This window comes from Lissotriton vulgaris, chromosome 1_1, assembly GCF_964263255.1.
Source record: "Lissotriton vulgaris chromosome 1_1, aLisVul1.2, whole genome shotgun sequence".
NCBI lineage: Eukaryota > Metazoa > Chordata > Amphibia > Caudata > Salamandridae > Lissotriton > Lissotriton vulgaris.
In genome coordinates, this window is record NC_141685.1 from 67571989 (window position 1) to 67584785 (window position 12797).

General features: G+C 44.4%; 1 protein-coding gene across 2 annotated transcripts; it reads right to left on the minus strand.

Annotated features, from left to right (window-relative positions):
* Window positions 1-686: 686 nt before the first annotated feature.
* On the minus strand, window positions 687-3921 carry LOC147737326 (uncharacterized). Of its 2 annotated transcripts, none has more exons than XM_086934660.1 (2): window positions 3821-3921; window positions 687-2984 (listed from the first exon to the last, which is right to left on the minus strand). In XM_086934660.1, exons 1-2 carry the CDS (start codon window positions 3919-3921, stop codon window positions 914-916), a joined length of 2172 nt encoding a protein of 723 aa, XP_086790786.1. In that variant the 3' UTR covers window positions 687-913. The 2 variants fall into 2 exon arrangements, with proteins under 2 accessions (XP_086790786.1, XP_086790793.1); XM_086934667.1 differs by lacking the exon at window positions 3821-3921 and having other exon boundaries at window positions 687-1273; window positions 2288-2959.
* Between the last annotated feature and the right edge of the window lie 8876 nt (window positions 3922-12797).

Genomic DNA, 12797 nt, shown 5'->3' on the forward strand with positions numbered 1-12797 from the left:
GTGCTCGCACCTCTCCAGGCAGTAAACCTATTGTCCAGGCCTCCCTAGCTGGAAGGACTCCCAGCAGCAGGAGGCCAGACTTGTGGCTGGGGCAGCAGCGTTCATTTTGTAACGCTGGGGCTCTGGTTAACTTTAACCGTGATCGTCAGAACTAACATGTCTTCTCCGTCTAGAAGAGTGGAATACTAACCCCGTCTCCCGAATTGGCGAGGGGGTAGTATTCCAAAGCGTATGACACCTTACACGACATGTTTCGATAAAGCCAAACCAAAGTTAGCATTAACCGCGACGATTATAATGCACTTAAGAGTATATAGTATGGCAATATCATAGAACAGCTATAAGGAAGTAGTTCCGAACGCTGCAGACAGGCTCAGCTCATGCTAGAGCACCATCTCACATATAACCAAGCACTCTGCCTTCAGGATTGTTAAGGCCTGCCATAGGAGTGACTTATAGGTTACTATGTATCTATATGTATGTAGGTATAGGAATACTACACCTAAGCAAGGGGTAATTGCACGACCTTGCCCCAGCTGAGTGATCAGCCAGTTGTGTCTATTTGGGTGGCCAGCCAGGGGTGGCATAAAACATGCTGCAGCCCCTGGTAGGCCTTGGTTGCACCAATGCCCTGAGTACCTAGGGTACACTATACAGGGACTCATAAGGTGAACCAATATCCAATTGTGTATGTACCTAAGGTACATGGAGTCCATTTTAAGGAGAGAGCCGATAGCCTGGGGCCCTGAATAGCAGGATCCCAGGCCAACTAAGTCGAAAACCAGCTAAACACTAGGCAAAAAGTTGGGGGTAACCATAGTCAGATATCCACCTTCCTACAGTGTGTTTTCTTATGGCGCTTGTAACCATCTCTACCTCTGAATCTTTTCTGACATTTAGAGCACTGATAATTTTATTCACCAGTGTGGATTCTCACATGTTTAGTGAGATGAGATGTTTGGCTGAAACATTTTTGGCATTCGGAGCACTGATAAGGTTTTTCCCCAGTGTGGGTTCTTATGTGCTGTGTGAGAGTACTTTTTATACTGAAACATTTCTGGCATTCAGAGCACTGATAAGGTTTTTCCCCAGTGTGGGTTCTTATGTGCTGTGTGAGACTACTTTTTATACTGAAACATTTCTGGCATTCAGAGCACTGATAAGGTTTTTCCCCAGTGTGGGTTTTTATATGCAACGTGAGATGTCTTTTTTCATTGAAACATTTCTGGCATTCAGAGCACTGATAAGGTTTTTCCCCAGTGTGGGTTCTTATGTGCCGAGTGAGACTGCTTTTTTCACTGAAACATTTGTTGCATTCAGTGCACCGATAACGTTTTACCCAAGTGTGGGTCCTTGTATGTTTAGTGAGTCTCATTTTGTCACTGAAACCTCTCTGGCATTCAGAGCACTGATAAGGTTTTTCCCCAGTGTGGAATCTCACATGTACAGTTAGAAGTGATTTACGGTTAAATTGTTTCTGGCATTCAGAGCACTGATAAGGTTTTTCCCCAGTGTGGAATCTCGCATGTACAGTTAGAAGTGATTTACGGTTGAAACGTTTTGGGCATTCAGAGCACTGATAAGGTTTTTCCCCAGTGTGGGTACTTATGTGCTTTGTGAGACTACTTTTTAAACGGAAACATTTCTGGCATTCAGGGCACTGATAAGGTTTTTCCCCAGTGTGGGTTCTTATATGCTGAGTCAGAGTGCTTTGATTACCGAAACATTTCTGGCATTCAGAGCACTGATAAGGTTGCTCCACAGAATGGGTCATTGCATGATGAGAAAGACTTTGTCTGTAACAAAACCTTTTCTGGCATTCAGAGCACTGATAAGGTTTTTCCCCAGTGTGGGTTCTTATATGCACTGTGAGATCGCGTTTTTCATTGAAACATTTCTGGCATTCCGTGCACTGATATGGTTTCTCTCCAGTGTGGGTTATTGTATGCCGAGTGAGACTGTTTTTGTCAATGAAACATTTCTGGCATTCTGTGCACTGATGAGGTTTTTCCCCAGTGTGGGTTCTTGTATGCTGAGTCAGAGTGCTTTGATTACCGAAACATTTCTGGCATTCAGAGCACTGATAAAGTTTTTCCTTAGTCTTAGAGTGGTAGCTTGTATGCTGAGTGAGACTGCTTTTGTCTTTGAAACATTTCTGACAATCCGGGCACTGATAAGGTTTGTCCACAGAGTGGGTTATTGCATGTCGAGATAGACTCTGTTTCTTACAAAAACTTTTCTGGCATTCAGAGCACTGATAAGGGTTTTCCCCAGAGTGGATTCTCATATGTTTAGTGAGATGAGATTTTTGGCTGAAACATTTTTGGCATTCGGAGCACTGATAAGGTTTTTCCCCAGTGTGGATTCTTATATGCTCAGCGAGATTGCTTTTTTGGCTGAAACATTTGTAACATTCAGAGCACTGATAAGGTTTTTCCCCAGTGTGGGTTCTTATATGCTGAGCGAGACTGCTTTTTTCACTGAAACATTTGTCACATTCAGTGCACCGATAACGTTTTACCCAAGAGTGGGTCCTTGTATTTTTAGTGAGTCTCCATTTGTCAATGAAACATCTCTGGCATTCAGAGCACTGATAAGGTTTTTCCCCAGTGTGGAATCTCACATGTGCCATTAGTAGTGATTTAAGTTTTAAATCTTTTGGACATTCAGAGCACTGGTAAGGTTTTTCCCTAGAGTGGATTCTCATATGTTCAGTGAGATGAGATTTTTGGTTGAATCTTTTTGGGCATTCAGCGCACTGGTAAGGTTTTTCCACAGAGTGGGTTAATGCATGTCGATATAGACTCAGTTTGAAACTAAACCTTTTCTGACATTCAGAGCACTGAAAAGGTTTTTCCCCAGTGTGGATTCTCATATGCTCAGTGAGATAAGATTTACGCCTGAAACTTTTTTGGCATACTATACACGGAGAGTGTTTTCCCCCAGTGTGGATTCTCATATGCTCAGTGAGATAAGATTTACGCCTGAAACTTTTTTGGCATACTTTACACGGAGAGTGTTTTCCCCAGTGTGGATTCTCATATGCTCAGTGAGATAAGATTTACGCCTGAAACTTTTTTGGCATACTATACACGGAGAGTGTTTTCCCCCAGTGTGGATTCTCATATGCTCAGTGAGATAAGATTTACGCCTGAAACTTTTTTGGCATACTATACACGGAGAGTGTTTTCCCCCAGTGTGGATTCTCATATGCTCAGTGAGATAAGATTTACGCCTGAAACTTTTTTGGCATACTTTACACGGAGAGTGTTTTCCCCAGTGTGGATTCTCATATGCTCAGTGAGATAAGATTTACGCCTGAAACTTTTTTGGCATACTATACACGGAGAGTGTTTTCCCCCAGTGTGGATTCTCATATGCTCAGTGAGATAAGATTTACGCCTGAAACTTTTTTGGCATACTATACACGGAGAGTGTTTTCCCCCAGTGTGGATTCTCATATGCTCAGTGAGATAAGATTTACGCCTGAAACTTTTTTGGCATACTTTACACGGAGAGTGTTTTCCCCAGTGTGGATTCTCATATGCTCAGTGAGATAAGATTTACGCCTGAAACTTTTTTGGCATACTATACACGGAGAGTGTTTTCCCCCAGTGTGGATTCTCATATGCTCAGTGAGATAAGATTTACGCCTGAAACTTTTTTGGCATACTTTACACGGAGAGTGTTTTCCCCAGTGTGGATTCTCATATGCTCAGTGAGATAAGATTTACGCCTGAAACTTTTTTGGCATACTATACACGGAGAGTGTTTTCCCCCAGTGTGGATTCTCATATGCTCAGTGAGATAAGATTTACGCCTGAAACTTTTTTGGCATACTTTACACGGAGAGTGTTTTCCCCCAGTGTGGATTCTCATATGCTCAGTGAGATAAGATTTACGCCTGAAACTTTTTGGCATACTTTGCACTGAAAGTGGTTTACCCCTGTGTGCATTCTGTCAAATTCTGTGAGATAAGATTTATGGCTGTATCTTTTTGACACAGGTAACTTTTTTCCCCAACTTCGGTTATTTTGCCTCGATTTTAGAGTCGGGCTTGTTTAGATAATGTTCAGCACTTATCTCTAAAAGAAATTGTGTGTAAATTTCTCAACACTTGAATTGAGCAAAAAATGTCGGGAAGCAGTCCTGTAACACCTGTTGAAATTTTCCTAGCAGATAATAGTTTTTAGGTTATAGCCTCTCCTGCAGCAACTTAATTTGTGACTGAAGTTTTTCTCAAATCGATTTGTATAGGTTCTTAGCAATGCAGTAATAAGGTGTTAGTCTGATATTTAATGATTAAACTGATAAGTACCTTTTTGCTCTGATGTAATGGCAGTAACTGAAGGCGTTAGAACGTGCACAGTACTATTGTGGATCATTAGTCGCAGAACATCAGTTCCTTCTACCCTTTCTATGTTTGGGGTAAGGTTAAGGTTTGTAGTTCTGAAGATGAGGATTTATTTACATTAGCTATAGCGCAACTGTGCTCTTTTAATCCATTTTTATATTTAACAGTTTTACATATCACTACTGCACAACAGATAATGTTGAGGTGATTTACATAGAATTACAGAACAGTACACAATAAAAAGGAAACAATCTGAGATGGTCATTAACACAATAAAGTGGTGAATTTTTAAGGTTTTCGCAAGAGTGAGCAGAGTGGGTCAAGGTGTTATATCCCGAGGCAGATAGTCTCAAACTTGCATAACTGGTTAAAACGGTTGTTGAACAAAGGCGATTTTCCAATCTCTTAGTTGTTAACGTGTCAGCTTCGGAGTCTTCTTTCAGCGTCTTTTCTTTGATGGTATGCAGAAGAAACCTTTAGTTGTAACTTTTTATGCAGTGTGTGCTTCCTCTCTAGAATTACATGATGCTTTAGATGAACGTTATTCTGTCATGCTTAGGCAATTTGTCTTTCTGATAATATTTCAGATGAGGATGCTGAAGCAGTCTTTCTACATTATTTCTGATGCTGTGTGCACAGATATGGCTTTGCTCTGGGTTAATGAAATGCAAAATTAGAGACTTCACTTACAGGTATAGTACTTTCCTCGCCACACTTAGATTTTTGGAAATTGTTTAAACGTAGAATGCTGGATGTCCTTCAGTTTTTCAAAATAATCCTTCTTCTGGCACTGACATTCAAATCTTGCTTTCTTCGTCCGTAATTTCAATCACCTATAGTATTAAAATTAAATAGTTAATACATGTGCATTTCCAAAAATATAATTTAAAAGCCAAATCAATGCAGAATTTTTAAAATGCTGAGCTGTTTTTCAGACAGAGTAGAGTGTAGAATGGTAGAATGAGAGTAATTGGATGTAGGAGTGAGGATTTGTAGAATTTTCAACATTTTATTAAGCTCACAAAGGATACATGTACCCTATAAAGTTGCAACATAGAATCCCAAAGGCATTTCTGAAAGTCATATGGACTGGCACCAAACAAATATTAAAAAATATATACTATTAATTAATTTGTAATGCAGATTTCTGGGAACGGAATGACTCCTGCACGGACAACAGGCATTTTCCCCTGCCCTGAGTTACCACCTACTTGTATCTGGTTTCCTGACTTTTGAGTTTTGGCCTCTGCCTCAAGCAAATCTATTGTGTGCTGCGAGGACTATGCCTAAACATATCCCTCAACTATGGTCCGGAGTATGAATCAAGGGCAATGAAATGAAGGCGGACTTTCATGTGTTTATTTTATTCCACTTGATTATCAGTTGTTAGGTTTTTCTGCACCTGGATTTACTGGGTGCAGAAAACCAGGACACAATCTTTTTCCAGACAGAAAAATTAGACTGAAAAGACGCATAAGACTCTGGGTGCAGCAGAAGCAGCCAAGACTTATGCTGGTTTTTTTCACCAACTGGGGGAAACACACAATTCTTCCCTCTGTTGGTGTTCACATTTGTTGTCGGCCTGTGATTCGGCGTTGAGTGCAGAGCGTATCGATTAGAGCCGAGGGGCAGAGCCGAAGAGGAGTTGACGAGCAAGCGGAGCGGAGCCTGGGACGACTGCCAGGGTTTGTTTTGTGAGCGGTTCCCGCTTCACCCGCGTCCGGTTATACGGGCGCTTTAAGTTCTACAGATCTACTTTGGGGGCAGGAACGGACGCTGCCGGCACCGCGGCGCTAAGTCGCTTGTGGTGCTGCTCGTGCGGCGGCTGCTGCAAGGCACAGAGGAGCCTTGGCCTGCCACCTGATTTATGTCAAAAATGTGTTCATTCATTTTTTTTTCCACAGTCCACAGGCAAAAATTACACCATCACTTGGTCCCACGCAGGGGATCAGAAAGCCTCAACAGAATTATAACAGGTGGACAAAGTGCATTGATTAATATAAACAGCTCCCCCTCTTATTAGATGAGTCAAATGAAATTCAACAGGAATTGGAGTGGAAGGTGACAGAGTATGAATTTGATAATTGTCCTACTCAGTAAGGAGGGATCTATCACCCACTCCCCTTCTCTGTCGTCGTCAGTTGTGTGTGCGTCCTCCGGGTGATGAGACACTGATGCCACCGGAGGGGTTGGCCCGATGATCGATGAAGGCAGAGGAAGAGGCATCTGTGGGACAGATGAGGCCGACTCCGAGGGAGGAAATCGACAGCAGTAGTAATCAAGCATATGTTGCAAATTAGAGATGAGAGGCATGGGCATCTGCACAGCTGGATACTCAAGTGGTGGTTGAGTATTAGGCTCAGGGTAATAATCATATCCTTGGTCATCATCAATATCTTGGCATTTGATGAGAAGCTCGGAAGGAGTACGAGCAGTACGGAACCGGTCATCCTCTTCCAAATCCTCCTCATTAGCGTCATAGTCAAAAGCTACACAGGAAGATTTGGTGATGGTTGAGTTGGCAATAGACCCAAAGAAGAGTTCCTACGTTGAAGTAGGGAAACATCCGTCGTTCCTGAAGGCGGCAAAAGTTTTGTTGAAGATTTCAAGAGGACTAGACACATCAAAGCTGAAGGTGGAACCGAGGATGCCGCCACCGATTCAGCGGTCAACGACGAAGAGCGTGGTTGAAGTTCCGTAAGAAAAAGCTTCTGTGCTGTCGACGAGGCAACCGTCGATGAGGCAACCGCCGACAAGCCAACCGCCGATGAAGCAATCGTCGACAAAGCACCCGTCAATGACGAGGCAACCTTCAACATTGTCATGATTTCCTGCCCTCGTCATGCCTTTGCCGTTGTCGCGCGCTGCTGGCAGAGCGGACTACAAATCCCAGGAAGCCTAGCGCGGCGAGATTACGCAACACCTATAGACGTGTTGCATAACATGAAGGACCGCCTATATAGGCGAAAAGGGAAAGGACGCCGTGTCGGATATTCAGACTCCAAAGCCGACGTATCCTGAAGCAGAGCGCTCTGTGAGCAGAGACTGTTGAAACTATCAAGGATCTTCAAGAGAACGGAGTTAGGAACGCCCCGTGTCTCTGTTACTTGCGGAACAGTGGTCTGCAGCGCGTAAGCGTCCTCTGACTCTGACGAGTCAGCGAGGCTCGGCTCAGGATCCCGAGTTGAGGCTGGTAGGAGCGGCTGCTCCCAGCCCGGTCCAAGGGTCTTCTCGGAGGCCAGGTAAACGGAGGTTGGTGTGAGCCGTAGCTCCCAGCCCCCGTCCTTGTACTAGTCAGGGATTAGTGTTGAGACGCACTCCGGGAGGAGTTTGCGGCGTCTCCACGGTCCTAGCATCCAGAGGTAGGTCTGATCGAGCGGCTGCTCTCAACCACCTCTCTCTTTTGGTCCTTGGGTGATAAGCAGCGAGAATCGCCTGATTGAGATACTGGTAGAGCGGCTGCTCCCCGTATCCCCAAGGAAAGAGTGGTAGAGAACCCGGCTGGGCGACTCCCACCTTCCTCACGTCTGCTACCCCAACGTCAGAGATCAAGACCCCTCACCACTATCGAACGGCATTGTCGGCCGCTTTTAGCACAGTGCCCTCCGTTGGCGTACAACGGGACCGTTGTACTTGCGGAGGACGGTGCATAACACCAGCGCTGTGAATGGGGTAACGAATACAGACCTGGTGAATTCAAAATAACATTCTATGTATATACTTCCTGCTACCTTGCACACTATCAATAAATCCTGAAACTCACAAGAAGTGGTTTTGTGTTCTGTGGGTGTCTGTCCCCGATCTTGGGAATGTCAGGTCGTTACAGACATCGAGGCATCCGTCGACGAAGCAGGTAGAGCCTTGAGAGCCATCGACTGTCTCGCCGGCGAAGAGGCATCTGTCGACGACCGACCGGAGACAGTCCTCTTTTTCATTGACGACGAAGTGAGGGAGGTGGCAGACGAGCGAGGCTTCACCGACACCATGACAAACGTCAATGGAGAGGACTTTGATGACATAATCATTGTAGGTTGAGGAGAAGAGAAGGTGGAAGTAGTCGTTGTAGCAGTGGCAACGGAAGTCTTCGTCGACAAGGGACCCATTTTTTTAGGCAAATTTGTCTCAGGAAGAGACTTAGATGCCTGAGACTTAGAGACAGATATCGGAGGCATAGAGGGCACAGGTAGTCCCTTAGAAGGAGCAGGAGCCCTTTTTGAGGAAGAAGTCTGACCTTCATGAGTAGAGGTGTGGTCTTTCTTGAGCACCTTAGTAGATACCATCTCCGCCTCACTAGCCCTCTTCTTAGAGATGACAGTCCTGAGAGCGGAATCACTCTCAACACCTGATAAGGGGTTATCCTTGGTCGTGAGTTTCTGTAACCACAGAGGTAGACGTCCCTCTCTGCCTCTTAAAGTCTTTTGAGGGAAAGTCCTGTAGAATTTTACAATCTCTCACCTGACTTTCAGGGTGGAGGCCGTAGATACAAATTTTTGTGGGGGTCTTCGGAATGAAGCCGGAGTTTCCCACAAGACTCATAGTGTCTGATGAGTGACCTCTTTGTAGTAGACAAAGCAGTGAAGATATTCTGAAGAGTTTCTGAAGAGAAAAGGTAGAGGTACAGAGCAAAGCTCAGGGAGACTCCCTTCACACGACGTGCAGTAGAAAATCTGAGAGCCTGAGCCTCAGAGGAGAAGGTTCCAGAGGGTGCTGTCGCCTGATTGGTTGGAGTTTGGGCCATATCTAATGACTTGGACAAGTTATTAAAGTGACACGTGTTTTCCTGTAAACGTCTATGTTACAATACTTCCTATTGCTCTTTTAACTATGCTTTCGCTATGCTATCGCTATTCTATGTACCTTGGGACTCCCACTTCGACGACAGGCAATAATTCAAGCATGTGAATCTATGAAAGATTCCCCATTACTGGGGAACAGCAGATTTTTCACTACTGAAGCTCTTACCCAAGTTGCTTTAGCCTTAGCCATCTCTCAAATTGACTACACTAACTCTTTACTTTGGCATTCCGGCATATCAATCTAAAAGACTGCAACTAGTGCCAAACCAGGCTGCTAGATTAATCTATTGCCAGCCAAGAATGCAGTATGTCACCCCTCTTATGAAAAAGTTACATTGGCTTCTGGTAGTCTAACTCAGTGCATTCAAGTTGGGGTGCCTCCTCTTTAAAGCTCTCCATGGCAACTGCCCAGTGTCTGTATTTACTAGGGTCTAGAGATATATCCACATTCAGGATCTTAGGTCTTCCCATTGGAATCCTCTAGCTACTCCGTCCTTTAAACACTAGACATTAGGGGAACTAAGATTTGCGGTTCTGGCCCCTCAATTTTGGAATTCTCTCCCTCAGGACATTAGATCGATGATATCATATTCTCAATTTTGGAAAATCTTAAAGACCTGGCTCTTTCGCCAGACTTACGAATGAATCACTTAGCGGCAGGACTCCCTTGTCCGCAGCGAACTGAAACCTTGTGGTGTACGCACGCTTTATAAGTATTTTTAACATAGCATACCATTTAACATCGTCTAAATGGGACAACCTGGAAAGTCCATCTGCATTGGCAGTCCCAGGTCTCTGTTTCACTTCAAAGCCTATTCCCTGTAGGGTGATGGACTACTTTAGCCATGAGGGATTTTCACCTTTCATTTGCATTAACCATCGGAGAGGCCTGTGGTCTGTTTGAACTAGGAAGTGAGAGCCAAACAGGTTGGACATAAACTTCTCAAGGGACCAAACCACAGCACAGGCAGCCATCTAAATGGCAGTTCAACTCTGTTCCCTGGGGATTAGCCTTCTACTGATGAAAGCCAGTGGCTGATCTTGACCTTGGTCATGTTTTTGGGATAGCACTGCTCCTATACCATGTTCAGAGGCATCAGTCTGCACAATGAATTGCTTGACATAATCTGCAGATTTCAGAACAGCTGCAGAGCACATTGCTTCCTTCAGCGTTTCAAGAGCCTTTAGACAGCTCACAGTCAAGTTCACTATTTGTCGGCATTCTTTTGGAAGTTTGTTCTGTGCGGGGTGCCACAATGGTGCCATAATCCCTCACAAACCTCCTATGGTCGAAGGGAAACCAAGGAAGGCCTCACTTGAGTCTGGGTAGTTGGAGCCACCCAGTCCAGAATGGTCTAGATCTTGGGTTGTAAGGGTTGAACCTGGCCTCCACTCACAAGGTTACCCAAGTATGCAACCTTTCCCTGCCCTATCTGGCACTTGAATGCCTTGATAACGAGGCCTGCACTTCTCAGAGCCTCATATACTTTACTAAGGTGGATCAGGTGATCCTGCCAGGTGGAGCTAAAGACAGCAATATTGTGTTGAAAGGCTACACTCAAGGATTCCAATCCAGCAAGGGCTTAGTTCACCAACCTTTGAAAAGTGGCAGATGCATTGTTCAAACCAAAGAGCATTACAGTGAACTGGTAATACCCATCTAGGGTTAAAAATGCAGATATTTATTTAGCTCCTGGAGTCAAACCTATCAGCCAGTACTCTGATGTGAGATCAACCATACTCAGATACTTGGCTGCTCCCAACCTGTCAATAAGTTCATCTGCCCAAGGAGTTTGGTATTCATTGCTTTTGGTCACAGCATTCATGCCCCAATAGTCCTCACAAAACCTAATTTCTTTCTTACCATCCTGGTTATGAGGCTTGGGGATTAAGACAACTGGGCAGGTCCAGGGGCTCTCAGAAGGCTTTAGAACTCCCAATTCCAGTATCATGCTTCCTTCAGCTTTGATGCTCTCTTTCACATGTTCAGTCTGCCTGTATGTTTTATTCTCGAAAGGTAGTCTTTCATCAGCGTCTACATCATGGACACACCAGCTAGTCTGGGGAGAGGTCAAAAAGAAGAGCTCATTAAACTGATTTAGGATTTGCCTGCAATCAGCCTCCTGATGGGCAGGTAGGGTGTCTGACAAGACCGCACCTTTCACTGACCCCTCTTTTGGATTGTTGGACAGGTCAGGGGCAGGTTCACTCTTTGCTTCCTGATCCTCATCTGGAAACATGAGCATGGTCACATCTGCCATGTCATAGTAGGGTGTAAGGCGGTTGACATGGTTGACCCTCTTATGACTCCTGTCAGAGCCAGAATCTACCAGGTTGGTGACCGCCCCTTTTCTTTCTAGGACAGGGTAGGGTCCACTCCACTTACCTTGCAGAGCCCTAGCCCTAGGAGCCACAGGCCCAAAAACCCACACCATCTGCCCTGGCTGGAACTCAACCATAGCAGCCTTTTGGCATTACCAGAGCTTCTGGAGCTCTAGGCTGTCCTCAATGTTTTTGCTTGCTTTTTCCACGTACTCATACATCCTGGAGCAAAAGCCAAGCACATAGTCCACTATATCTTGCTAAGGTTCACCAAGAGGTTTCTCCAATCCCTCCTTCACAAGGCACAGTGGTCCCAACAGGAAACCCAAACAGAAGCTAAAATAAGGAGGACCCCACTCCCTTCTGTGGCCCTTCCCAATAGGCAAAAAGCAGGCATGGAAGTGAGACATCCCATCTTCTTTTGAGTTTTTGAGGAAGTCTACCGATCATGCCCTTCATGGTCTTGTTAAATCTTTCAACACAGCCATTACACATAGCAGAGTGGTTTTGGCCACACTGACCAGGACGTATGCAGCGGGGGATTGGAGGTCCCACATTTGGACCCCTAATATCATGCCATTCAATTGCAACATGCAGCTCAATGGCTCAACACAGACCCTAGTTGGGAAATGCGGCTCTTGGCGGGAATGGTGGATGCTGGTTGTCTTCCAGGGCTGTTAATGGAGGAATCAGGTACACCGAAAGATATTCCATATATTGTGCGACAGATGGCAATGGTTTGTAGTGGGAGAACTTAAGTGCGCAGTATGCAGGCTTGGCAGACACAACTAAGAACACCTGTCCATGCTATCCGACAGCTCCACCGCATACTCAAACCCTTGAGATACTGCTAGCGTTTGGAACGTGTAGACACCTAACTATGCATTTTTACAGAACAACGTGATCAGATACAGTAGACAGTGGATGTATGACATTACAACGCATGCATTTACAAAGCATGCCAGCACAACGCAACCATTACAACGCAACCATTACAACGCAATCCATTACAACTCATGCCATTACAACGCAGGTGCTATTACAACGCATGCCATTACAACATAAGTATTTGGTAAGTATTTCATTCAAATAATATTAATTTATTTTTAAATTATGTTTGATAATATTTTAGTAATATTTTATTTATATTAATATTTTTAATTTAAAAATTATATTTTAATGTACTATTCTTACTCCAGAGGAGTGTAATAGTAGGGTAAGTATTTGATAGTGTAGGGGTTAAAATGACTATTCTAACTCCAGGGGGGTGTAATAGTAGGGTAAGTGTGGATAGTGTAGGGGTTTAAATTACTATTCTAACTCCA